Below are 25,955 nucleotides of genomic sequence, written 5' to 3' on the forward strand. Positions count from 1 at the left end.
TCCACAGGTGTGGAGCCACTGCTGGGGGTTAAACCAACAGAGCCACCCAGAGCAAACGCAGGGCGGGGAGCCGGCCATGCCGGGGAGAAGCCAGGCCTGGGTGATGCTTCCAGCCTGCAGCCATGTTCTCTGGGTCAAAGTCCCGCCTGGCCTGGAACTATCACCGACCGGATTTCAGCTTTCCCTTTTGCAACCCCAATAATCTCAGGGACTGAACTGGACCTGGCGGTAGGGAGCGCTCTGTGGGAATGAGGGCCGGTGGAGGGCAAATGCAAGCGGCTCCCGTGCTAGACGCTGACGCAGCCGGAGCAATCTCTCACCTTGAGATCTCAGAACGTGATGCCTCCTGGGCTCGGCATCCACGGCAAGGAGTGCCCGCTCGCGCCCCGCAAATCCCGCCGGTTCCTCTCAGCCTTAAGCCCATCTCCGGATCCAGAACGGCCCGGCTCGGGCCTCGGGCGCCCCCTGAAGGCCGCCTGTGGGACAGTCCCCCCGCTTGGGGGCGAGGCGAGTGGGTGTGGTCTTCTCGCGTGAACTGATGGCGTCACCGACGCGACGGGCCCGGAAGGAAGGAAGGAAGGAGCGTGCAGTGAGGGGTGTGGCGGTTGCTGCGGTTGCCGCGAGGGGTTCGGAGGAGGACGGAGCGCCCGGAGGGACAGCCCGGTACGCGCCCCGGCCCTTGGCGGGCGCCCTGGGGAGCCCGGTGGCCGCTGGGGGGCCGGAGCCGACGGCGATCCGCCCGCCGGCCCTAGCACGCTCTCCCGGGGCCGGCCGAGCAGTCCCTGTCTGCAGCGTCCCCTTCTTGCCCACGACCGAGCCCTCTGCACGCTGGGAACGCGCGAGCCGCTCCCGGAGGACAGGGCGGGGAGGGAGAGGAGCCGGAGGAGGCGGAGGAGGGGGCGTTTGCAGAAAGGACCCCATTGCGGGTGGGTACCTGCCTGCCCGCCCGCCTCGGACACAGCCGGGAGGCTGGAGGGCCCGGACTCGCCCCACTGAACTTGGCCTTCATTCTCCCCCCTCGCAGCCCTGCGGTTTCTGCAAAATGTTGAGGCCAGTTTCAGGATGCCAGGTCCTGGTGCCTGAGCGCGGTCAGAGCCAAGGACTCCACAGGCTGCCAACTCGGGGTGCCCCCTCTCACCTCCTGCACACTCTCCTCCAGCTTGGCCGGTGCCAGAGGCACTGTGACTCCAGGGCTGTGCAATGCCCTGTCCTGTTTAGGGCCAGGTTGGGGGCAGGACAGATCTTTGCCTCTGCCCTCAAACCCGCACCCCGTAGCGTTGTAAAAGAACCCATGATTCCCTTGGCCGTGGCAGGCAGTGAGGACTGGGAGGCCCCGGCCAGGGTTACACAGCCACAAGTGCTCCGCAGTCTGCCAGCTTGTGTAACTTTGGGGTCACCGTGGGACAGCTGCCTGTCCTCCGACTCCCCGGGGGAGTCACAGGAGGTTGTGCTGTGAACCCTACCCAGCCGGGACTGGTTCCCGCTCCCCAGTCAGGGCTGCGGCCTCCTCCCCTGCAGGTGGAGGCGGAGGGAGTGGGCGTGTTGACTGAGAAGAGGGTGTGGACCCAGCCCCATGCGGGGAGTCCATTTCGGGGAGGAGGGCCTTTGCGCTGCCCGTGGGCCCACACCCTTCCTGCTCGTGTCTTCCCTGTAGGAGCAAGGCTCGCTGATGGCTCAGCTGGGAGCGGTTATGGCTGTGGTTTCCAGCTTCTTCTGTGCTTCTCTCTTCTCTGCCGTGCACAAGATAGAAGAGGGTCATATTGGGGTGTACTACAGGTAAGAGTCCCGTCCCCCCCCCCATCCAAGCTGGGATCTTGGATGAAACGACTCCCGTATCCTTGACTCTTTGCAGGCTGCCGAGTGTCTGCGTTCCTGTTTGCTGGGATGGGGAAGCCTTTTCGAGGTGGTCTTTTAATATCAGTGCAGTGTGTGTGTGTGTGTGTGTGTGTGTGTGTGTGTGTGTGTGTGTGTGTGTTGGCAGTTTAAACCTTCCCTTTAAGAGGACACCCCAGACGGGCATTGCGAAGTACATCTGTCAATTTAGGAACGAAATCGAAGGGAAACCCTAACCCTGGGGCATCACTCCTGAGCTGTCATTCCCCCCCACACACACCCCATCCCTCTGGGAGTCTTGGCTTCACACCGCCCGGGTGGCCTGTACAGGGGCTCAGCTGCGACCCGCTGGCTGATGGCAGCTGGAGAACAGGCAGCCCCTCCTCCGCTCCCTTGGGCCACTCTCCCAAAGTGAACATTTCAAGGAAAAGAAAAAACAGAAAACAGAAGCGGCAGCAGACTGATGGTGCCCATCAAGGCAAGCCTTGGGAAGTGGGCGTTTTACAGTACAGAAGGTCATTATTCGCCGTTTTTCTTAGTGCCGTTTGGTTGTTCCTGCTGTTGACTTTGTAATGCAAAGCCAAGCCGCTCTTCTGTAAGTCTTAGGTGTTTTCTAGTTAGTCATCTCCCTGGGCCCAAGTTGTCTTTAGGGACCCCGTCCTGTGTGCCCCGCTCCCCACGCCCCTTCCTGGATGGCCCACAGCAAGGGCTCACACTTCGCTGGGCTTCTCACCATCTGTTCACATGTTCCCATAAAAGGCCTTTCATTTTTATCATATACATTCAGCTTGATTGGAAAGGTAATTCTACTGCTAAGACAAACATTGAAATGACTTTTTAAAAAGTGTACATGATTCTTTGGGCCGGCCCGTGTCACCAGACGCCAACTTGAGTGCGGTTAATTGATAACCACGCTCATATTACCAGAGTCAACCATCCAGATAGATCGCCCCAGGCCCCGAGATAGGACCAAGTAGAATGGGCTTCCTCCCTTATCTGAAAGATTGTGCCTCCTGGCTCGTGTCCACCATTTTCTCCTTGCACAGATGTGAGTCCCGGCTTTCTGTTCGTCCGTTAGGCTCTCTGGGGCGTTAGGGTCAAGCCACGTGGATTCCTCTAGGCTAGATGCCTGTGGGACTAAAGGGAAAGTTGGCACCCAGGGTATTGGTCTAACGGACCCTGCCCCTCTGTCTGTCTCTCTCTCTGCAGAGGCGGTGCCCTCCTGACCTCCACCAGCGGTCCTGGCTTCCATCTCATGCTGCCCTTCATCACCTCCTATAAGTCTGTGCAGGTACACCCGGCTTGGGCGGTGTGGCATTGACTGGCGCATGACTGGCCACCATGCCCTCCCAGAGACTCACTGAGCAGTACCCCATGCCTGGTGCCTGCTCTCAAAGGGGTCCCTGAGGGCTCACGTAGCTAAGTGGGCTTGTGACCTTGACCCCCGCCGGAGCTCATGTCTTCAAGTCAGCCTTGGCAGACTCTGATCTGAATGTGTACAAGGGGAAGTCAGGTGTGCGTATCTAGTTGAAAGTCACAGGCTACCGCAGTAGATAAATATAGACGTGGTAGTTTTGCTGCTTCTAATTTGAACTACAGAAACAGGAACGTAGATTTGTGGGGTTTTTTTTTAAACAGGGCCTGGGGAGAGGAAAGTTGAACTGGACAGAAAGATGAGCTGTGGTTGCTCTAAAGCCTGGCTCTGGAGTGTGTCAAGGACGACTGGCTGCCCCGGAACTCGGGGCCTGCAGCGCCTCACCGGCCTGTTTTCCTCCCTGGGAATTGCTGTACTGGCTTGCAGAGTGCCTCGGGTTACACTCGCTCCCTTGAGTCTGGCCTAGTCAAGGAAAATGGACTGGCCAGGTTTGACAGCCAGAGGCGGGTCAGGTAGGAACAGGCAGTTTCAGAACAGTCCGCAGAAGCCACAGAAATAGACTGCCAGGCTGAGGACCACCCCCCAACCCCCCCGATCCAGGGTCTTTTTTTACCAGACCGCCACGACTTGGCTGGGTCACATGGTGACCCCCTCACAGGAAGCTGGAGAAGGTGGCTTGCTCGCCCCAAGGAGAAGGAGGCGAGCTGGGCCCCTGGGCGGTGAGCCGCTTTGCCTACCCGTGCCCGTCTGACAGTGTGCCATGTCTCCCTCGCTTCCAGACCACGCTGCAGACAGATGAGGTGAAGAACGTGCCCTGTGGGACCAGGTAAGGTGCCAGGCTAGCACAGCCTCGTGCAGCTGGCCTGAGAGGGGCCAGGCTGGCAGGCCTCCCAGCTCCCTGCATCCTCATTGGCCAGCCTGCACAGCACAACAGAGGAACCTTCCAGAAGGCTTGGGAGGGATCAGAGCCCTTGCCAGCAACGCCCCGGCCTCCTCAGTGTTTGTAGCAGGTGAATGACAGCCTGAGCATCCCCCACCTTGGAGGACATCCTGAAGAGAGAACAGACCCTCCAGGCAGGACCTCCCCCGACAATGCTGTGACAGGCGGGAGAGCAGAGGGCCCTAAGCTGGCCTCTAGGAACCAGGTAGAAAGTGCCACAGAGCGTAAAGTGCCCGCAGCATAACCAGCCTGGCATTCGGCACAGTTAGTATTCACAGAGATGAACAAATGCAAGGTCAGCCGTTGTGGCACGACAGGTTAAGCTGCCCTCGGGACACCTGCCTCCCATAGAACAGCACTGGTTCTTGTCCCTGCTCCTCCACTTCCCAATCCACTTCTCTGCTGATGCCCCTGGGAAGGCAGCGAATGATGGCCCAAATACTTAGGCCCCTGCCACCCATGTAGGAGACCAGGATCGAGTTTCTGGCTTTAGCCTGGCCTAGGGCTCGGCTGTCGTGGTAATTTGGGAAATGAACCAGAGGATAAAAGACCTCTTTCTCTTTTCTACCCTCACCCACCCTCCCACCCCCGCTGTCTTTCTGTCACTCTCCCTTTCAAATAAGTGAAAGTCTTCTTTTAAAAAGCAATAGTGAGCTTTGCTTAGAACCTGATCCGAAAACAACAGCTGTGCGTGACGTGCAGGGACAGACCTGTCACCTGTTCAGGCTGCCATGGCAACACCACAGGCTGGGGGCTCAGATCAGCTTCCAGACCCATCGGGGCTGGCTTCTGGTGAGAGCCCCCTTCTTGGTTCGCCTACGACCCCCCTCTGGCTGTGCCTTCCACCTGTGCCCACCTAGAGAAAGAGATCTCTGATAAAGTGTCTCTCTTGTTATGGGAGCACCAGGGCCTCCCCTTAACCCTGTTCACCCCTAAGTACTTTCCTGAAGGTGGCCGTCTCCACAGGTGCCCACGCTGGGCATCAGTGTGTGAGCACACAATTCAGCCCACAATGAGGACACCCGGGAAAATCTGATTGCAATGCAGGCGTTAGGCCATCCTAAAAAGTCACTGTTAATTGTCATGATTATGTAGCTGAATGTGACTGCTCTTGGGCAGTGATTGCTAGAGCATCAATGTGTAAAATGTTCAGCAGAATCAATCAATAAGGTGAAATGTGATGTGGAATTTTGGTGTCTGTATGTGAGTTAGTTGTACTGTTCCATTGAGCTTTTCTGTGCATTTGAGGAAACCTTTTATGGTGACTGTTTGTGGGTAGTGACAAAACCAAGGCGGGAGACATTGACCTTAAAATTCCACAGTGACCCTGTGCGCCCTGAACAGCTCCCTTTGGTCTTTGCTGGCAGTTGCCCTCAGTGAAAGGCATCGCTGACGTAAAAGCGACGAATCACCCCTGGCTTGCGGAGACCGCAGAAGCTGTCCGCTCTTCTTTGTGGAGGTGTTTTCAGGCGATGTAGGGCTGCTCTAAGCATCCGAGATGGCCCCCTTGGCCGCCACCCCTCCCCTCTCATAGGCTGTCCCTGTGGAGGACTGCAGCGTCCTGCGGGGCTCCCAAGTGACTTCCGGTGCCTTGTCCCTCCCGCAGTGGCGGTGTGATGATCTACTTTGACCGAATTGAAGTGGTGAACTTTCTGATCCCAAATGCAGGTACGCCCCATCCCACGTCCTCTCCCACCCTGGCGGGGGCCCCTCTCCCCGCCGTGTCTGAGAAGCCCCAGTTTGTCGCTCGTGCTGAGCCACTCCTTCTGTCGCAGTGTATGACATCGTGAAGAACTACACGGCCGACTACGACAAAGCCCTCATCTTCAACAAGATCCACCACGAGCTCAACCAGTTCTGCAGCGTGCACACGCTGCAGGAGGTCTACATTGAGCTGTTTGGTGAGCAAGCCTCCCCCGCCTCACCCACCGCCTGCTCTGGGCCCCCCTCCGCAGCAGTGTGGTCGGCCAGGGAGGGTCATCCATCATCCGTGCAGCGGTGGGCCCCGAGCACAGGAGGATCGTGGCCAGAATATTCCCTCGTGACCTCGGGCAGCAGACTGTCCAGGGCCCCTGAGTCAGTCATCTCCCTGGAAATCCGGCAAGGCCAGTTCCAGAGGAAGCTCAGAGCTGAGCCAGTTCACCAGTGGCAGATGTGGCAGACAGAGCTAGGGGCTGCCCCTCTCCTGGCCCTCCCCTGGGACCCCCTTCCCCAGGCCACCCTGAATGTAGAGCACCTGGGAGTGGCTGATGGGGCTGGTGTGGCTTACAGCTAATTCTAGAAGGCCATGAGAACCTCCCAGTTCCCCTTACAGTCCCTCGGGCCTTCAGGTTTATCCTTTCACCCTGTGCCTACCGAGTTGGGGAAGGGAACACTTGAAACAAAAGGGGTTCCAGTAGGTAAGTAAACACCCGGGTCGCTTTTACCTGGTCAGAGTAAACACAGAGGGAAACACAGAGGAAACATTTCGTTAGCTTGTGGCTCTTTCTCGATAGTGTTTTGTTTAAACTCGCTTCTACAAATTTTCCAGTAGCCAGTGCCAAAAGTGAATGAATTTTCAACCAGTAGTACAACTTTTTATGGTTCACTCCCCAAGTAGGCACAGCCGCCGGAGCTGAGCCAATCTGAAGCCAGGAACCTGGAGCTCTTCCAGGTCTGCCTTGTAGGTGCAGGGTCCCAAGGCTTTGGACCATCCTTTATTGCTTTCCCAGGCCACAAGCAGGGAGCTGGATGGGAAGCGGGGCTGCAGGGATTAGAACTGGTGCCCATATGGGATCCTGGCGCGTGCTATCAAGACTCATTTATTTGTTCATTTAAAGGGCAGAGGGAGATCCTTTCAACTGGTTCACTCCCCAGTGGCCACAGTGTCCACGGCTGGGCCGTCCTCTGCTGCTTTCCCAGGTGCATTAGCAGGGAGCTGGATCCAGAGTGAAGCAACCAGGACTCAAATCAGCACCCTGGTATGGGGAGCCAGTGTCCCAAGTGGTAGCTGAACCCCCTGCCTCAGGGTACTGCCCGCACAGCTGTTCTGGGTACCATGACTGCACAGTGATGTTTTTTTTTTTAGTTCATTTTTGTAGGGGTAGTATTCTTTTATTGATAATAGGTTGAATTACTTTAAATATATATATATTTGAAAAGCAGTTAGAGCAAGAGATCTTCCATCCAGTGGTTGACTCCCCCTCAACCCCCGTGGGCAGGAGCCTGGAACTCCGTGCAGGTTTCCCGCGTGGGGAGCAGGAGCCAGGCTTTGGACCATCCTCCGCTGCTTTCCCAGGCCATCAGCCCTGAGCTGGATGCAAAGTGGAGCAGCGGGGACTTGAATGGCACTCCCATGGAATGGCTACATTGCAGGCGACAGTTTAATTTCCTGTGCCACAACACCAGCCCCAAGATTCAGTAAATCTTTTTAAGAAATTGTTGATGCACCCATTATTGATTTTTTTTTTAATCTCAAACTAACAGCATGTTATAAAAATATGAATTTTTCTCTCTAGCCCCTGTTTTAGGACATATGGCATTAAGTGAACATTTTAAACCATTTGAAACGGCAAAGAGACAACAGATCTTTAATGTCCCTGGAAAGAAAATTAAAACACTAGGTTGTTTTTCATTAGCGCACTTCTTCGTGTCTGACAAATAAGCCTGGGAACTTAGTGAAGATATAGTTTCTTATTTAGGAGAGCTGGGGAAGAAATACTTGCTTTCAAACTTTGTTTGCTTCTGAATGCCAATGTAGCTGGCATGCACGACTTTTCTTGGAGCCTATTTGCATCTGTCTGGGAGGGTGTGTGTGTGTGTGTGTGTGTGTGTGTGTGTGTCTAGTCCTGTCCCTTGAACCTGCAAAGCTCCTACCTCCGAGGTCTGGTAGTCACAGCTTTAGGCAGAACTCTGCAGAATGCCGCCCCTTCCCCTGCCCCTGCCACGTCCTCCTGGAGGGAGACCACTGTGGCTGCCTGTCCCCAGCTTCGCAGGAGGGCCCCTTTGTGTAGACTTGGTCATAGGATTCCATTGGCCCTGACCCAGTTAGCAGTGCGGATCAGTAACCTAGCAGTAGCACTGAAATGCCTTGTAGAACATCTCTTCTGGTTTCCCGTAGCTGGACAGCAGCCCAGGGCCACAGGTTTTCGCTTGGACTCATGTGTCATTTGTCTGGTGAACAGCTCTCACAGAGGGCATAGGTCATCTCACTGAAAGTTTGGTTGTTCAGATGAACAAATGTGAGTGTAAGCTTCCTCTGGGTGTTAGATGGGCAGGCCCGTCCTCGCTTGGGACTAGGCCACCCAAGCCCTTGCTCACTGGCAGGCCGCTGAGGAAACAAAGTGCTGTTTTGAAACCCTAATCATTGATTGTGTCACCTTTACACAGTTCCCTCCTTTTGACCACTAGCTGGCTTCCCTGGGCATCCACCTAGGCACCCATAAGAGGAAGCTGTCCCTTAGAGTTGCAGGCTCGGCCCCGGGTGACCAAAGAGTGGCCAGTTAACAGCAGGGAGGCGATGCAGTTGGGCAGCCGCAGCCTGGTTACATAGAGTCTCTCGAAGGCCTTCAAGTGTCTTGCCGAGGATCTGGTACCCAAGCAGGCTGAGCCCAGGCGTGAGGGTACAGCTGGAAGGTGGGGGTGTCACGGCCGCCCCTGCACTTCAGATGGCAGAACAGGGCCCACAGCAGACAGCTCATCGAGGGGTTTGGCCAGCGCCTCTGCAGAACTGTCCGTGTCCCGTTCTGTCACCGGACGGCCTTCCTAATGAGGCAGCCTTCTTTCTTGACATCACAGCCCAGTTTTCTATCAGAAACCTGAAAGCACCAGATTGAATGGACCCAACTCTTTCTTTTTTTAATCTATTTATTTTAAATATTTACTTATTTGCTTGTTAATTATTTTTATTTTTGATGATTTTTTACATAGTTCATTAGGGTGATGAGGCTCAGGGCTACAGGAAGGTGGGTGAGATCACCATTTCTTTCCTTCCTCTGTCTGGGGGAAAGAGGGACACAAGGAGAGAAGCCACACGCAGCCTCGCAAACGCCCCTGCTCCCTGGGATGGTGGGCAGCCACCTGACACCAACCCCAGGGTCCCTGCTGTGGGGCATGCTCCAAGGGTCCTGCCCGAGAAGTTTCACACCTTCAGCAGTTCCAAATTATTGCCGATCTCGCCACGCCCAATCACGATGAAATCTCTCCAGAATCCATTGATCAACATAATCCACCTTAGAGTCTCCGTTTGCCCAGATATTCACTGCCAACACTTGGCCAGGACAGTTGATTGGTGTGTTCTATCCTCCATCCTCTGTTACGGTGCCAGGTGCCCTCTGCAGACTCCAGTGCACTGCCACAAGATTTATTTCTATTGGAAAGGCAGATCAGATTTACAGAGGAGAGACAGAAAGATCTTCCATCTACTGGTTCATTCTCCAAGTGGCCCTAATGGCTGGAGCTGAGCTGATCCAAAGCCAGGAGCCTCTTCTGGGTCTCCCGTGCCGGGGCAGGGTCCCAAGGCTTTGAGCCGTCCTCGAGTGCCACAAGTAGGGAGCTAGATGGAAAACAGAACAGCCAGGACACAAACTGGCACCCATCCAAGATGCCGGTGCTTAGAGGTGGAGGATTAGCCAACAGAGCTGTCACGTAGGCCCCATGCCCAGCTCTTTGTAAAAGGCCTGGTGCAAGCTATGAACCCCCTTGTCTTTTGCTTCTGCTGTGGCCTGTCTCAGGAGTACACTAGAATTGCTTCTGTGTGGGCCCAGCGCGATGCTCTCATTGGCTAATCCCCCTGCAACCACCAGGATCCCATATCCACACCGGTTCATATCCTGGCTGCTCCATTTCCAATCCAGCTCCCTGCTTGTGGCCTAGAAAAGCAGTCGAGGACAGCCCAACGCCTTGGGACCCTGCACCCATGTGGGAGACCCAGAAGCTCCTGGCGCCTGGCTTTGCATTGGCTCAGCTCCAGGCATTGTGGCCATTTGGAGAGTGTACCATCAAATGGAAATCATTTTTGTGCCTTCTCTCTGTAGATCTGCCTTTTCAATAAATAAATAAGTAAATCTAAAGAAAGAAAAATAGAAGAATGTTGTATCCATTTGTACTTACACGCGGTTGCGCTGGAGAACCCCATCAGTATGCTTAGCAGCGAAGCTCTGTTACTCTGAGGGCCCCCGAAAGCCCAGCAGAGGCCAAGCCCCCGTAACGCTGCAGCACAGGGCTGCTGGGGCTCAGGTCTCTGACCCCTCTGCGCAGGGGCCTTAGATTCACGGGGAGCACACTGCCTCAGGATACCTATGCGGGTCCCCACACCGCTCTCCGCCTTCCGTCTAGCATGCTCTCTCCTTGCCCTCAGATCAGATCGATGAAAATCTCAAACTGGCCTTGCAACAAGACCTGACCTCCATGGCACCCGGGCTGGTCATCCAGGTGAGCACCGCGGTGGGTGGGGGAGGCCCCTCCCTGTGGCATTGCAGAGCCTCGTGCAAGGGACCCCGTGTTTGTGCCAGCGGACGCTGGTCTGCGTCCTTGCTGCCTTCACTCTCCCACCCGTTGCTCTCCGTGCCCTCCAGGCTGTGCGAGTGACCAAGCCCAACATCCCAGAGGCCATCCGCAGAAACTACGAGCTCATGTGAGTGTGCCCAGCAGCCCACATCCCCCGTGCCCGCCACCTGCCACCCGCCATGTCCTCCCCTACCCGGCCCCCCGAATGCACAGGGCTGGGTCCCTGGGCAGTGGAACAGCTCTTCGCAGCCACCGTGACAGAGAACTTTGCACAGCTTCCAGGGTGGGAAGGAAGCAGTCGGCTGTCCCTGGAGGAAGGCCGGGACTCTGCGGGGCGCATGGAGCCCCTCGGCCACGCCACCCTGACCACAGCCTGCTTCCCTCCCCTTCAGGGAAAGCGAGAAGACAAAGCTGCTCATCGCCGCCCAGAAGCAGAAGGTGGTGGAGAAGGAAGCCGAGACGGAGCGCAAGAAGGCCCTCATTGGTGGGACCGCGGTTCTGTGACCCCTGGCCGGGCGGGAGGGCTGGGACCACAGGGGACAGGCATGGGAGGCACTGGTGTGGCCGCAGCACAGGGTGCTTCAGCCGTCTCCTTGTGCAGGACTGACACTCGTGTCCCCGAACACAGCTGCCGCCTGGTGGCGGGTTTTGACTGTCCACCTCTGAGCCCGTTAAGTCTTGAGTTTCCAACCCTGTATTTCAGCACCATAGTACTTGCCATGTGTGCTAAGTGTTTTGTGCAACTGCAGTCTTCATCATTGTCATACGTGTGTGTGTGTGTGTGTATATACAACTATGTAAATGATGAGACATATAGGTCAAATGAAAACAGCCCTGCCTGTTAATATGTTTAAGATTTATTCAGTATTCATTTGAAAGCAGAGTAACAGAGAAAAAGACGAGTTAAGAGATCTGTGTGCTGGTTCACTTCCCAAATGGCTGTGATGACGGGACAGTCGAGGCTGCAGGCAGGAGTCAGAAGCTGCAGCCTGGACTCTGATATGGCTGCAAGGACCCAGGCACTCGAGCCGTCCTCTACTGCTCCCCCACGCACATTAGGAGGGGGCTGGCCAAAAAGTGGAGCAGCTGGAACTCAAACCAGCACCCCAAGATGGGATACCAGCATTGGAGCTAAGGCTTAACCTGCCGTGCTGCAATGCCAACCCCATTCCTAATCATTTTAACTTCATAATGCTGACCTGTGCTTCCTGGACACCCTCCCACCCCTCCCGTGAGCCCTGTATTTATTTATTTACTTACTTACTTGTTTATTTTTATTTCTTTTAAAGATTTTTTTTGTTTGTTTTGAAAGAGCAGAAGAACAGAGAGATTTTCCATCTATTTGTTCACAGCCCACATGGCTGCCGAGGGCAGCACTAGGTCCAGACCAGAGCCAGGAGCTTTTTTTAGGTCTCCTACATGGCTGGCAGGGTCCCACATACCTTGGCCATCAGGCAGGACATGCACCGACCCCCTTACGGGATGCTGGTGTTCTAGGCGACAGCGTTACCCACTGTGCCACAGCACCGGCCCCAAGCCCTAAGCGCTGACTACGTGCATGGACTCAGTCCTCAAAACCACCATACGAATTACACGCTAGCCTCAACCACATCCTACTGAATCGAAGCAGAGAGGGTCAGTGCCATGGCCAAGGTCATGTGTGTGTAAGTAGTGGAGCTGGAGTTGATCCCCTGGGACTCTCACCCTGGAACTTGTGTCCCTCACCACTGCACTGTGTCATTAACAACCCACCCAGGCAGAAGCTTCTTAGTGTACCTTACTCTTGGGGCTGTTGCTCTGAGAGGGTAGGGCCTGGCCCTCTGCTGCCCGTCACTGTCTTGTTGCTGATGCACAGTGCTGTGCCCACACCCCATGCCATGTGTGCTGCCTGCCGGGTCAGGGATCTCTCTCTCTCCAAGCTTACTTGCTGTCATGGCTGAGGGCAGTTGGGTCTGGGCAGGTAACGTATCGGAGCTCTGAGTCTGTTCTCCACCTCACCCATCCAGAGGCAGAAAAAGTGGCCCAGGTGGCAGAAATCACGTATGGACAGAAGGTGATGGAGAAAGAGACAGAGAAGAGGATCTCAGAAATCGAAGGTAAGCAGGAGTGTCAGACGCCCACCCGTGGCCAGCGGGCAGGGCCAGTCCCCGTGGCCCAGTGGCTCTGCCCTGCCAGCTCACAACCACATTGCCCTCGGCCTAGAGTTTGGAAATGTTGACACCTGGAGTCGGGTGTCCACACCCAGAAGCCACCGTGGCTTGTGCTGCTCTTGGCGCAGAGCCGTGAGGTGCTGGGTACCAGGTTAGGCCCCAGAAAGGGAAAAAAAAACTAGTCACTTGGGGACAGTCAGCAGCCACTTTGACAGGACCAGACGGAGAGCGAGCCAGGTTTGCAGAAGATGCATGGTCAGCACCAGCAGCACTGTGGCTGGGGAGCCGAGGCCCCACCCCTGCCAGCACCCGCCTGGTATGAAGCAGGTGCCAGGGTGGAGGAGGGCCCTGAGGCCTGGCCTCAGGCTGCACAGTGTTGGCGGTAATGACGCCCCTCCCTCACAGAGGCCTCTGGAGGAGTCTTCAGGACATCATGGTTCAGAGCTTGCCCTGCACAGGGAGCTCTCAGCCACACGGACACTCCTTAGAAGGTGCACAGGGCAGACGGCACCATGTGGCCTCTGCCTGGAACAAAGCCACAGCGGAGTGTCCTCCCCACATCGAGGAGTTCAGCAGGTCGTAATCTAGACGCACACGCACTGCAAGTCCCCTCGTAGGCTCCTGCCAGCTGAGGCCCTGTATTCTGGGAGTTCGTCCTGAGACCGGCGGCAGTGACGGTCGGCAAGGACTGCGCTGTCTGTTGGTGGTGCTCGGCCTCGGAGGGGGGTCTGCATCTGGCTGTATGCAGAGCTTTCTTTGGGCTTCTCTTGCTTTTACTGTGTAGCCCAAGAGGAGTGAGGTGGAAGGTTCTGGAACTGGAGCCGTAGCTGGAGTTCCACCACTTGCTTTACAGAGACAGAGGCCCGGTGTGCAGGAGGAGGTGGATAGCGTCTCTGGAAGCTGGGCACGCTCTGGTCTTGCCCTCAAAGCACAGCTTCAGAGCCACGGCCACAGGGTGACCGACAGCTGCTTGCCCCGGGCACAGCCGCCCTGTACTGTTGCCTTCTCTTGTGCGATCGTGGCAACCCCTGGCTTTTGCGCTTCATGCGGTTCTCTGTATTCATGCCCTCAGATGCTGCATTCCTGGCCCGGGAGAAGGCAAAAGCCGACGCTGAGTGCTACACGGCTCTGAAAATAGCCGAGGCCAACAAGGTGATGACCAGCACAGCCCACAGGGCGGGAGGGCAGGTGGCTTGAGGCTTGGATTTGTGTCAAGAGTGTGAATTTATTGCAGTGCAAAGATTGGAATTCATACATAGTTATTTCATTTTTGTTTATGCATTTTTCACATATTGTTGAAAAAAAAATGTTAGGGGCCAACCTTGTGACCCACTGGTATCCCATGTGGGCACTGGCTTATGTCCCAGTTCCTCCACTTCCCAATCCAGCTCCCCATTAATGGCCTGGAAAAAGCAGTGGAAGATGGCCCAAGGGTGCGGGCCCATGCACCCACGGGGGAGGTCTGGAAGAAGCTCCTAGCCTGGCTTAGACCTGCTCTTGTGGCCATCTGGGGAGTGACCGGGTGGAGGGGAGATGTGTGTGTGTCTCCTTTCTCTGTTACTCTGCCTTTCAGATTCCTAAATCAATGCATCTCCAGAAAGAAAGGGAAATACAAACCTTGATAGACGTTTCATTGTTGCGCCAAACGTGGGAACTTCGAAACTCTTGCGCTGTGTTTTGGAGAGCTGATATTACTTTTTGTCTTTAGAGCAGGGGTGGGGGAACCCGTTTTCTGCGCATGGGCCGTTTGGATAGTTCTAGCATCATTCACAAGCCACACAAAATGAGCAGCTTAAAAATCAGCCTGTTACAGAGTCCCGAGTGCCCCTGAGGGTGCGAGCCTTCCACGGACAGGCCATCTCCGGCCCCTGCCCAGCCGCACCCTGAGGGGGACACCGCCCCAGCTCTCCCTGCCACTGTCCCACCTGAGCTTCCTGTCTCTCTTCCCAGCTGAAGCTGACCCCGGAGTACCTGCAGCTGATGAAGTACAAGGCCATCGCCTCCAACAGCAAGATCTACTTCGGCAAAGACATCCCCAACATGTTTATGGACTCGGCGGGCAGCCTGGGCAAGCAGTTTGAGGGGCTGGCCGACAAGCTGAGCCTTGACCTGGAGGACGAGCCGCTGGAGGCAGGCGTGAACGAGGACTGAAGGGAAAGCCTTGGTTGCTACAGCCTCAGATGACACTTTACAGAAGAAATCTATTTTTTCAAGATGAAACTGAATGTTCCTGCCCTTGCACACTACCTTCTCTGACTCTCTTCAGGCGACTGTGGTGAAGGAGGAGGAAGGGATTGAAACAACTCCCCGCTTCCTGGAGGGGAGGGGGCTGGGGGGTGATGATTGGGGGTTTTATTCAGGTAAGTGGGTTATAGGACTTCTGATAAGGTTTGTACACCGCGCATCCGGTCTCTGCCGGGCCCGGGCTCTGTCCCTTTGCAGATGGCCGAGGTAGGAAGGAGCAGGCGAGGCTGAGGGGGGTCACTGCTGTGGGACTGCCTTTCCCTCCCGGCCCCCTTGTCCCTGCCTCTCCCCGGTGCCGGGGGTCTGTGGCCGAGGCTCCCACGGGACAGGTGTGCACCTGATGCACTGGCTAGAGGAGCCGTAGAACCCCAGCTGCAGGGACACGAGGCAGCTGGTGTGTGTGTGTGTGTGTGTGTGTGTGTGTGTGTGTGTGTGTGTGTGTGTCAGTGCCCTCGTGAGCCGCTGGCCTGTGCAGTTGTCAGGGTTACTGGTGCTAGGTCTTGCCAGATTTTTCCATACCCTACGCTCCTGGCCAAGGGTTCGGAGTGGTGACGCCTGACTCCATGTTTCCAGAGCCAGAGTTTTGTCACCACCACACAATTCTTTTCGGAACTTTTCACCTGATCTGGAGTTTGGTTTTTCTCAGTACCAAGAAGAACAGGGACAAAGAACCCTCACATGTCCTGGCTGCTGAAGTGGGATCACTGTGCCCACCGGCCTTGTGGCCCCTGCATGGGCCCTGGCCGAGCCTCTTCTGGTCCTGGAGACTGTACCCTGGGGAGCTGTGACACTTGGAGGTGAGGAGGAAGGACCCGCCGAGAGAATACCCTACCTGCTTTAGCCCCGCCTCTGGCCTGTGCTGCGAGTTGGTCTGACACCGTGCTAAAAGGAAGACTGCCCTCAGTACTGTGTGCTTTTAAATCCAGAGCCCCAGGCAGCCACACGGAAAGCAGACTAAATGTTAGATCCCCAGAGGCAGCTATGTGGCCGCAAGTCAGAGTTCCCACCCAGGTGCTCAGGCTGGAGCTGGCTGTGTCAAAATCCATTCCCTGTTTCTGTTTTTCATAATTAGCTAGGAAAACATGTGGTCACCCTGGGAGATGGAGGGTGGGAAAAGCAAAAATGAAATGGAAGAAAGGTCTTACTTATGTTCTAGAATCAGGGTTTGGCTGGGGGTGAGGGGAGCTCTGATTTGTCTAGCCATAAGCTATTCGGTGAAAAGCAGCTGTCTGTAGTTGCCTGTGTCACCAGCTCAGGCAGAGTGCTTGGTCTCGTTAGGCCAATGCTGTGGGACCTTGCTGGATGTGATCCCCTCTCGGTTTTGGTCTCACACCCAGATGTGCAGTTCACAGGATGGTCCCAGAACATGGGCCAGCTGGTCTCAAGCAGCACCTGGCTTGTCAGGGCTTGTGGGTGGCCTTTAGCCAGTCTAGAAAGACATGATGGGCTAACTCCCCTTACTTCAGGTCTTGCTGTAACCCCTGTGACTTCTCGTTGTTGCAGCTCTAGTCCTGGTCATACTTTGTAGAACCTCCAAAATGTCCCCAAGAAGGACAGGTTGTAAGGGTTCCAGCCCCTGCAGAAGGACCAGCCTGAGGCATCCTCTCAGTCCACCGCTGTTGATCAGGGGTTGGGAGGAACTTGATGTGACCAGCACATGCTGTTCATGAGTACATCCCTTCTGGGTCCTCAGAAAAGCCCACGTCCATACCACGGAACAGGGCAGGTGCCTCTCGGAACGGCACGATGGGTTCTCGGAGCTCAGACCTCACTGGTACCAGGGATGCTTGTTCTGGACCCCAGAAGAGCCTCAGTAGCCCCACCGCCACCACCGCCACCACCACCACCACCACCAGCTTGGGACAGTGTCACCTCCTCTTGAAACAAAAACTGTTGTCTTGGCCGTTAGCATTAAATCCAGTAGTGGCCAGTCCCCTTGGACCATCGTGGGCGTCAGCTCTTCCCTGAGCCTGGGACAGCAAGCCTACATGTCTGTGAGGCTTTGGTTTGGTTTGGTTTTTTTTTTTTTTCACCACTTGCTAGAATATCTGATTTCTAAACATGTGAAATGTGATAGCCTGCAATTTTGTAGGCAGTGCTGCTAATCACCCAGTAGGACTTGTATCAAAATAAGCACCCATTGATAAAATTCCATTTTTTTGCGGCAAGGGAAAAGTCACCTTGATTGAATGTTTGTCACTCATTAAACTTGGAAGTGATTCATATTCAATACTGTTTTTAGTCACTTTTTAAATGATATAGCCAGGATGTTTGCAAGGAAGCCAAAGTTTGTTAATATATATTTTTTTTCTATAAATGAAATAAAGCAGATCTGTGATTATACTAAGTTGGGGGGGGGGCGGAGCTCAATTGATCCAAAGAAAGGAGGTGTTTCATAAATGATCTGCAACAGTCGATTCTGTCTCAGTGTTGATGACGTGACCATGGAAGGGTTAAACAGAGTTAAAATGGTCCCAGTTACCGACTTTGGCTGTCTTGGTGTGACTGAGGCTAAGTTGTCCCTTAGCTGTGGCCACTGCGTGTCTGTGAGTTAACCCACTTTAGTTCTAGTCCAAGGCCACTGTTTTGTTTCCTTCTGGAAGAGATGACAGTCATTCGCTCTGCATCTCCACTCCTTTGTTATTGCTGATGAGGGGATAGTCAAGCTAACTTTGACAAGGCATCCCAGGGCTTCTCCCACCCCTCCCCCTCCGCCGTGGCTGTACCACTCACCCTCCTGTGTCGATCACTCTGTAAGTGACCCTGCCGGGTTCGTTGTTGCTGGAGGGATCCTTTTGGACAACACTAAAGATCTTGTATGAATTTATGTCTTAACTTTCTTTTCCATCTTGCTAAATAAATTGTGTCTTTGTATCTCCTTTTCATTGAAGTGAAATTTAACAGCAACTACTTTAGGATAGGTGATATAAAGACCAGGACTTTCTTAAAATATGTGTCTACAGGGGCCAGTGCTGTGGCTTGCCTGGTAGAGCTGATACCTGTGGTGCGGGCATCCCATACGAGCACTGGCCTGTGTACCTGCTGCGCCACTTCCAATCCAGCTCCCTGTTCATTAACGCAACTGGGAAAGCAGTGGAGGATGGCCCAAGTGCGTGGCCCCTACACCCACGTGGGAGGCCTGAAGAAGCTCCTGGCTCCTGGCTTTGGACCAGCCCGGCACTGCCGTCGCAACCATTTGGAGAGTGAACCAGCGGATGGCAGACCTCCATCTCTCTGTAACTATTCCTTTCAAGTAAATAAGTAAGTATTTAAATATATACATATATATATAATTTATATCCATCCTCACCATAAATAATCAAAAAAAAAAACCCTAATCTACAAATATAGTATACTTCTTGGCAGGTATTATCGAAGAATTGAAAGAATTCATATACCACTGCAATACTGCTCCAAGGGCGGAGTTACTTCCTTTCTTGAAAGTCAAATACCTTTTATTATGCTATATCGTGTTACATAATAATTATGGAAGGCATCGTTTGGGGCTAAGCGCCGACACTGGGCCACCTGGGTAAAACTCCAATCTGAATTACTGAACTAAAGGGCAGACTGTTTCAGAGGACCCAAACTCACTGTATGTCACCTTGGTGGGGAATCACCACCTTGGACTAGAATGAGCATTGTCCAGGACGGGACAGGATGCGCAGCCATTGTGACTGTCAGATCAAGCATGAATAAGTATGCCCCAATGACTGGGGGAAACGTACCCATCTAAAATCCACACTTAACCGGCCATCCAGTATTTTTATTTGTTAAAGCTAACAATCCTAACCCAGACTTTCTTGTTTTTTTTTTTTTAAGATTAATTTATTTTTATTGGAAAGTCAGATATACAGAGAGGAGGAGAGACAGAAAGGGAGATCTTGTGTCCGATGATTCACTCCCCAAGTGGCCACAATGGCTGGTGCTGCGCCAATCTGAAGCCAGGAGCTCTTCCAGGTCTCTCACGTGGGAGCAGGATACCAAAGCTTTGAGCCATCCTCCACTGCTTTCCCAGGCCACAGGCAGGGAGCTGGATGGGAAGTGGAGCTGCCGGGATTAGAACCAGTGACCATATGGGATCCCGGCGAGTTCAAGACGAGGACTTTAGCTGCTAGGCTACTGAGCCGGGCCCTAGGGTTTTTTTCAGTGGTGTTCCCAGTCTGTGTGCTGGAAAGCCTGCTTCATGGGGAACATGAACTCAGAACTGAATGTGTAGGTTAAGAAAGTAACTAGGCGTTGGATTGCCCAGGTTCAGATTCCTGCTCTGCCACCTGTGTACACTTCTGTTTTTGATTCTATAAAATGAGTCAAATGGGGACCAGCCTGTGGCTTGGGGACCCTGGTATCCCATGTGGCAGTGCCTTCACTGGCGCGATCATCTTGAAAAGCAAAAGCAAACCAGCAGATCCGGGTTCCGACTCCCTGCGTCTGCCTCTCTCGATCGCTGGCCCTTTCAAAATCTTAAAATAATAATTAAAAAAATGCATAGTGCTCAGTTAGCTCTTCTGTGGTTCCTTGGGGAACAGAGAAGAGGAAATGAGCTTGAAGAGATTGTACATAATTTGCTTAAGACGGTCTGGCTGAAGTTTGAAGCAACAGGTGGATGTCACCAGCTGCAAATGCAAAAGACCAGAGGCTGGAGTGGGTCAGAGCGCCTCCTCTGATGGTCTCAATGTCACAGCTCTTGCACCGCATGAGGAGCGCATGAGGGACCTCCCCAAGCCTAGGGTTCTAGGATCCCTGCTGCCATCGCAGACACCAGTGGGAAGCACACGTGGGGAGGGACTGCTGGGCTGCGTTCATTGATGCTGGAACATGCTCTTCAGAGCCAGGTAACCAAGCAATGGTTTGTTTGGTTTTCTGGTTTGTTTGGTTTTGTTTTTTAATATCCAAAAAGAATCACAGTAGGTTGGGAGGGAAATAATTTTGAAATCCATGTTCTGGTTTTCTCATCATCCAGGGCCTTCAATTCCAGAGGTAAAGCTCTTAAACAGTTGGTGGCATTTATTAGTGAATAAGTACACTAGGTTTTTTAAATGACTAGAAAATTGGTTCCTTCAGATATTTAGCTTCTTCATCATTCTCTTTTCCCCCCTTCGATTCTTGCAAATTACTGGAGTAATTTAAAGCCCATTACCAGTGATGAAGTAGGTTTGTATTTTTCAAAGATTACGTGGTAGGAGAGAATGAACGGTTCAGCTGGATGGCTAATGTCCCAGGAAAAGGAAGAACAGACACTAAAATAAAATAACGAACGAGACAAATGGAATGGATTCTTTCTAAAGTACAGCCAACAGGTGCAAAAATTAGAATGTTGATGGGACCGAGGTCGCTGTGAGCCCTTTCCCTATTTCCATTGTTGTAAGGTCAAAAATGTTAGAGGTGAAGTGAGTTCACAGGAGCCTCTCTCCTCTCTCTCTCTCTTTCTCTCCCTCGCCCTTTCCCCTCTCTCTCATCCTGCTCTCCCTGGTTCCTTCCATGCGGAGGCGAAGCACCTGCTTGGCGATGCCCGCATCCCGTGTCGGGGCGCCTCCTGTGAGTCCCAGCTGCTCCTCACTCTAATCCAGTTTCTGAGAAGCAGCATGTGTCTGAGAAGCTGTCCAAGAGTGTCTGAAAATGTGGAGAGCCCTGTGCCCCTCCTGAACACCTGCCTTTGGCCTTGATCTTTCTGTTCTTTCAAGAGTAAATCGGCAGATGTCAGATTTTCTTCTCTTTGCCTCTCCCGCTCCCTGTTGTTCTAACATTAAAAAAAAAAAAAAAAATCTTCACAAAAAATGTTCCGGAAAGTCCAGAGAAGTCTGAGATGCAGCACAGGTGATTGGGGGTACCTGTGTCAGCTCAGGCTTCCTGCTGGGCATCCTAGCTCTCCATCCACCACTGCTAGGCAGGGCGAGGGTCCTGGGATTGTGGGCAGCCAGAGCAACAACCAGCCCCAGGCTTCACCCACTGGTTGCCCAGCGGTGACCTCTGGGGTTTTAGGGATATGGAATTACTGCCTAGGGACATCGATGGGTAAGGCCACTGTACGTGTAGGTGAGGAATGAATCCTGAGGGACACCCAAAAACAGGGCTTCTGTACTTGCAGTTAAGCAAGGGGACTGAGACCTGGTGGCTTAGAGGGCAGAGACCTGATGATCTTTATGGGTCAGACTGATGTACCAGCCTACATGGAGATCATGGGTAGGGCGTGTTAGCCATGGAACATGGCTGACCACCACATGCCAGTGCACACACAAGCTATGGCTAGGGACCTGTCTGAAAATGTGGCTAGATCCTAGTACCTGACAGTGAGTGTCTGATAAGGGGATGGGTCACCATTAGATTGGGCCATGACACCAACCAGCACACAAGAGAACCAGGTCTGAGGTTAATTCTTGGAGGTTATGTGGGCCCAAATCTGTGGAACCACAAGTTCACTGATTAGCCTGAGAGTTGGGATGTTGATGGGCTGAGCTAGGCATGGTCATGGAACTCACGGATGCTCACCAGTACTGGGGCTGGGAACAAGTGGGCAGGTCCAGGCCACAGCACCCACATGAGCACCCTAAATCAGGCAGTGGGGCCGCACCAGCTCATACAAAGCCCGGGACGGATGGGGCAGGCAATGCCTGACTAAGGACCAAGCATCCACTGGCATGTATGAGATCTAGGTCTGGGAGTGACCAAAGCAGAGGAACCTGGGAAACTCCCCTAGTAGGTCATAGCTCCTGCTGATGAGCACATGGTCCAGGCCTGGGTGTCAGACAGGCTGGGCAGGATAGTTCCTTCAGTTGGCAAGCGTGTGAGTTGGTTTTGGAAGGAGGCTGACCAGGTGGGGCCAAGCAAACCATAGCCCACTGGCAAGTGCAGAACCCAGGATGGAGTGCAGGTCAGGCCGGGTTAGACTGCCACACCTACTGGTTTTCATGAGCCACGGATGGGAGCAGACTGAGCAGGGCCAGGTTGTAGCACCCACCAGCTAGAGTTGGGACTGGGGGCCAGCTGGGCCCGGTCAGGCTGCAGCATCCGGAGGCAAAGGCCAAGACAGGGGAGGGACTATGCCAAGCTGAGTCAGAGCAACCAGTGGCACATGTGAAATCTATGGCTGGGATCAGGCCTGGTTGGGGAGCTAGGAGGAAGCCCCGGCTAGGTTGTGAATCCCACTGATGCGCCCAGGGCCAGAATGTGGGCTGTGGTCTGGTCTGGACATGACTGCAGTCTCCCTCAGCTTGGGTGGGACGTGCCAGACGGGGCTAGACTCCAGCACCCATTGGAGCTTGTGAGAACCAGAGTGGGTGTAAGATGGGCTGGGTTAGGTCTCCACCCCTGCTGAGCCATGTGTCAGCTGTGTCTGGGTGTGGACTAGGCTTGGCTTTGTAGCACCCAACAGTAAGAGCCAGAATGGGTGAGGGCTGGTCAGGAATGGCACTGTTCCTGCTAGGACAAGAAGTGGACTAAGTGGGGCTGGCCCTTGGACCCACCAGTGTGCATGAGATCAGACATTGGGAGAGGTTCTGATGGAAGAGCTCGGCAACTCCTCTGTTGGGACACAGGCCCTGCAGGTGAGCACAGGAACCAAGAAAGAGAGCAGCCCGAACAGGCCAGGGTGTGGTACCCATGAGCTTACCTCTGGCTCAGGTCTAGGGCAAGCCAGACTGGGTCAGTTTATATCACCGCTGGCAAACCTGAGAGCCAGAATGGTGTGTGGGTCATTCCAGGCTGGGCTGCAATACCAGCCAGTTCACATTAGGCTCAGGACTGGGGGCTCCCTGGGCTGGCTAGGCTGTAGTTCCCTCCAGCATGAGCGGGCCAGGAGGAGCGGGCCAGGCCGCATCATAGCAACAACTGGCAAATGCTGAGGTGAGGCAGGCCAAACCAAATAGGGCCGCAGTATCCAACTAGCACACGTGAGACCTGGGGGAAAGTGGGTGAGCCCAGTAAGGGGGCTGCAGGGAACTCCCATGCTGGACCACTATTCCCACTGGTGAGCGTGAGAGCTGGGACTGGGGGCAGACCAGGTCAGACAAGGCTACAACACCTGTTGGCCTGAATGTAAGCTGGGTCGGAGACAAGCCAGGCTGGACAGACTGTACATGCACAAGCCAGAGGGGTGAGGGTTGGTTGGGCTTTGTCACAGCATCAGCTAACAGATGCTGGCACAGGGGGAAAACTCTGTAGAGCTAAACTACAGTACCATCTGGAGAGTGCAAGATCCAGGAGTAGGAGTAAGCCCATTGAAGAGACAGTGGGCACCTCCCCCTTGGGTTGCCACTCCCACTGGTGAGAATGTGAACCAGGACTGGGACAGGCATGACTAGACACAGCATGGCACCCGCCGGCATGTGTGGGCTGGGTAGTGGGATTGGTTGGGATGAACTAGGTATCAATGCCCATTGACATATATGACAGCAAAATGGGATGTGGGATAGACAGAACCAGATTGCTGTACATACTGGCAAGCACGGGAACCGGGGCAGGTAGCGGGCCTGATGCTGGTTATTGCAGATAACTCTGACTAGGCTGCAATTCCCATTGGTTTGCGGGAGTGCTGACTGTGCAGTGGACAGGGTTGGGCTGGACTGCAACACCCAGAATACAGGACTGGAGAGAAGTAACCCAGCAATCGCAACTACCAGTATGTGGGAAGGCCGATTTGGGCAACGAATTGTACTGGACCCCGTATTGGCATGTACACATAAGAACCAGGCCTGGGATGGCCTAGGATGACGTTTCTTTGGGAGTTCTCCCAACTGAAATGTTGGACTCAGAACCCCAACCATGGAGAACACCGCAGGTTCCATGGCCTGACCATTGAGTGCATGTCAGAGCTGGGCCTCCTCAGTGGCTTAGACGGAGTAGTAGACAGCATATCCAGATGTACGTGGAGGATGTGGCAGTACACAGGAGCCTGCAGGGGACACTGGTACCACAGCAGAGGACGGGAGGACAGAGCAAATCAATCAACTACCCCAGCAAAGAGCTGGCAGCAAATACCTGGGCAAACGGAGACTGTACGGTGGACTATGTGAGCCAGTGGAGTCTGGAGAAATTTCATCGTGATTGGAGTGGCAAGATCAGCAGCAATACAGAAGTGTTGAACTATCAAAACCACATGAGTGGGGCCCTCAGAGCATGCTCCACATTGGGGACCCTGGGATGGTTGGGAGGCTGGGTGTGGCATCTCCCCTTGCCTCTCCCCTCTCCCCAGATACAGGAAGGAAAAAAGAGAATGTGAAAACAATGGTCTTACCCACTTTCCTTTGACCCTTTGCACCCTAATCAAATATGTAAAAATGATCAAAAATAAAATTTATACAATTAAAAAAAAGGAAAAAATACATTGGGGGGCTGCATCGGTGGTGTATCAAGCTAAGCCTCCACCTGCAGCACTGGCATTCTATAAGGCTGGCTATTCAAGATTGCCCTACTTCCAATGCAACTTCCTGTTTATGGCGTAGGAAAACAGCAGAGGATATCTCAAATCCCTGGGCCCCTGCACTCACACGGGCAACCCAGAGGAAGCTCCTGGCTCCCACCTTTGAACCAACCCAGCTCTGACCTTGGTAGCCATTTGGGGAGTGGACCAGCAGATGGAAATCTCTCCCTTCTCCTCTCTCTGTAACTCTACCTTTCAAATAAAAATAAATAAATCTTTAAAATAATAAACAAAATAGATGATAGATGATTGATAGATAATTTATTCATGGAGTAGATGGGGGTTGGGCCAACCACCTTGCCTTGTAATTCAAAAGAGCCTGGTCTGTTCAGATTGAACTGCTTGGGCCCAGCACGGTGGTCTTGCGGCTGAAATCTTCGTCTTAAATGTGCCAGGATCTCATATGGCTACCAGTTCTAATCCCGGCAGCTCCACTTCCCATCCAACTCCTGCTTGTGGCCTGGGGAGGCAGTGGAGGACAGCCCAGGCTCTTGGTACCCTGCACCCCCATGGGAGACCTGGAAGAAGTTCCTGGCTCCTAGTTTCAGATCTGCTCAGCTCCAGCTTTTGTGCTCACTTGGGGAGTGAATCATCGGACACTACATCTTCCTCTCTCTCTCTCTCCTCTCTGTATATCTGACTTTGCAATAAAAATAAATAAATCTTGAAAAAAGAATTGCTCGTCACAATGACCTGTCACCTGACCTCAGCACTCCTTAGTTCCCAGGTATTCATGGCCTTTTTAGATGTTTCCTATTTGATGCCCAATAGTCGCTCATGCGCATCTAATCCTGTACAACCCCCCCCCCCGCACCATTCTTACTCCTGCCAGTCTCTGCTGGTCACCTCCCTCCAGACTGCACACACCCGCTTGGCTCACCCCACCAAACACCATGAAGGTGCGCAGTCCTGTTTGTTTGTTTGTTTTGTTTTTTTGGCTATTGGGGGGGGTACTGGTGGGTTTTGTTTTTTTTTTTTAAGATTTATTTATTTTTATTGCCAAGTCAGTTATACAGAGAGAAGGAGAGACAGAAAGGAAGATCTTCCATCCGATGATTCACACCCCAAGTGAATGCAATGGCTGATGCTGTGACAATCCAAAGCCAGGAGCCAGGAGCCCTTCTAGGTCTCCCTCACAGGTACAGAGTCCCTAGGATTTGGGCCGTCCTCAACTGCTTTCCCAGGCCACAGGCAGGGAGCTGGATGGGAAGCAGGGCCGTTGGGATTAGAACCGGTGACCAAATGGGATCCTGACGCATGCAAAGCGAGGACTTTAACCACTACGCTTTCGCGCCGGGCCCTGTTTGTTTCTTCCTTCACCTCAAGAGCCCAGACTTGTTTTATTTGTGCATAATTACTCCCAATACTGTCAGCAATGCTAGCTTGGAGACCAGCCAATCAGGTGTAGCCCTGAAAAAGACCCAGACGCATGCCAAAAGTGCCATTCTTTGGGAAGACATCAAAGGCAAGAGCGTTTTAATTGGCAGCTAAGTATTGTTCATGCTGTGG

General features: G+C 53.6%; 1 protein-coding gene across 1 annotated transcript; it reads left to right on the forward strand.

The window, feature by feature from the left end:
* Positions 1 to 594: 594 nt before the first annotated feature.
* On the forward strand, positions 595 to 15,422 carry ERLIN2 (ER lipid raft associated 2). Its single transcript, XM_040970226.1, has 12 exons — positions 595 to 663; positions 1,655 to 1,776; positions 3,043 to 3,124; positions 3,988 to 4,034; positions 5,755 to 5,816; positions 5,924 to 6,049; positions 10,486 to 10,559; positions 10,703 to 10,761; positions 11,027 to 11,118; positions 12,641 to 12,730; positions 13,857 to 13,936; positions 14,735 to 15,422. The coding sequence occupies exons 2-12, from the start codon at positions 1,670 to 1,672 to the stop codon at positions 14,933 to 14,935; spliced, it is 1,020 nt and encodes a 339-aa protein (XP_040826160.1). The 5' UTR covers positions 595 to 663; positions 1,655 to 1,669; the 3' UTR covers positions 14,936 to 15,422.
* The last annotated feature ends 10,533 nt before the right edge of the window (positions 15,423 to 25,955 follow it).

This window comes from Ochotona curzoniae, unplaced genomic scaffold (assembly GCF_017591425.1).
Source record: "Ochotona curzoniae isolate NIBS_2020 unplaced genomic scaffold, NIBS_Ocur_1.0 contig_1976, whole genome shotgun sequence".
Lineage (NCBI taxonomy): Eukaryota > Metazoa > Chordata > Mammalia > Lagomorpha > Ochotonidae > Ochotona > Ochotona curzoniae.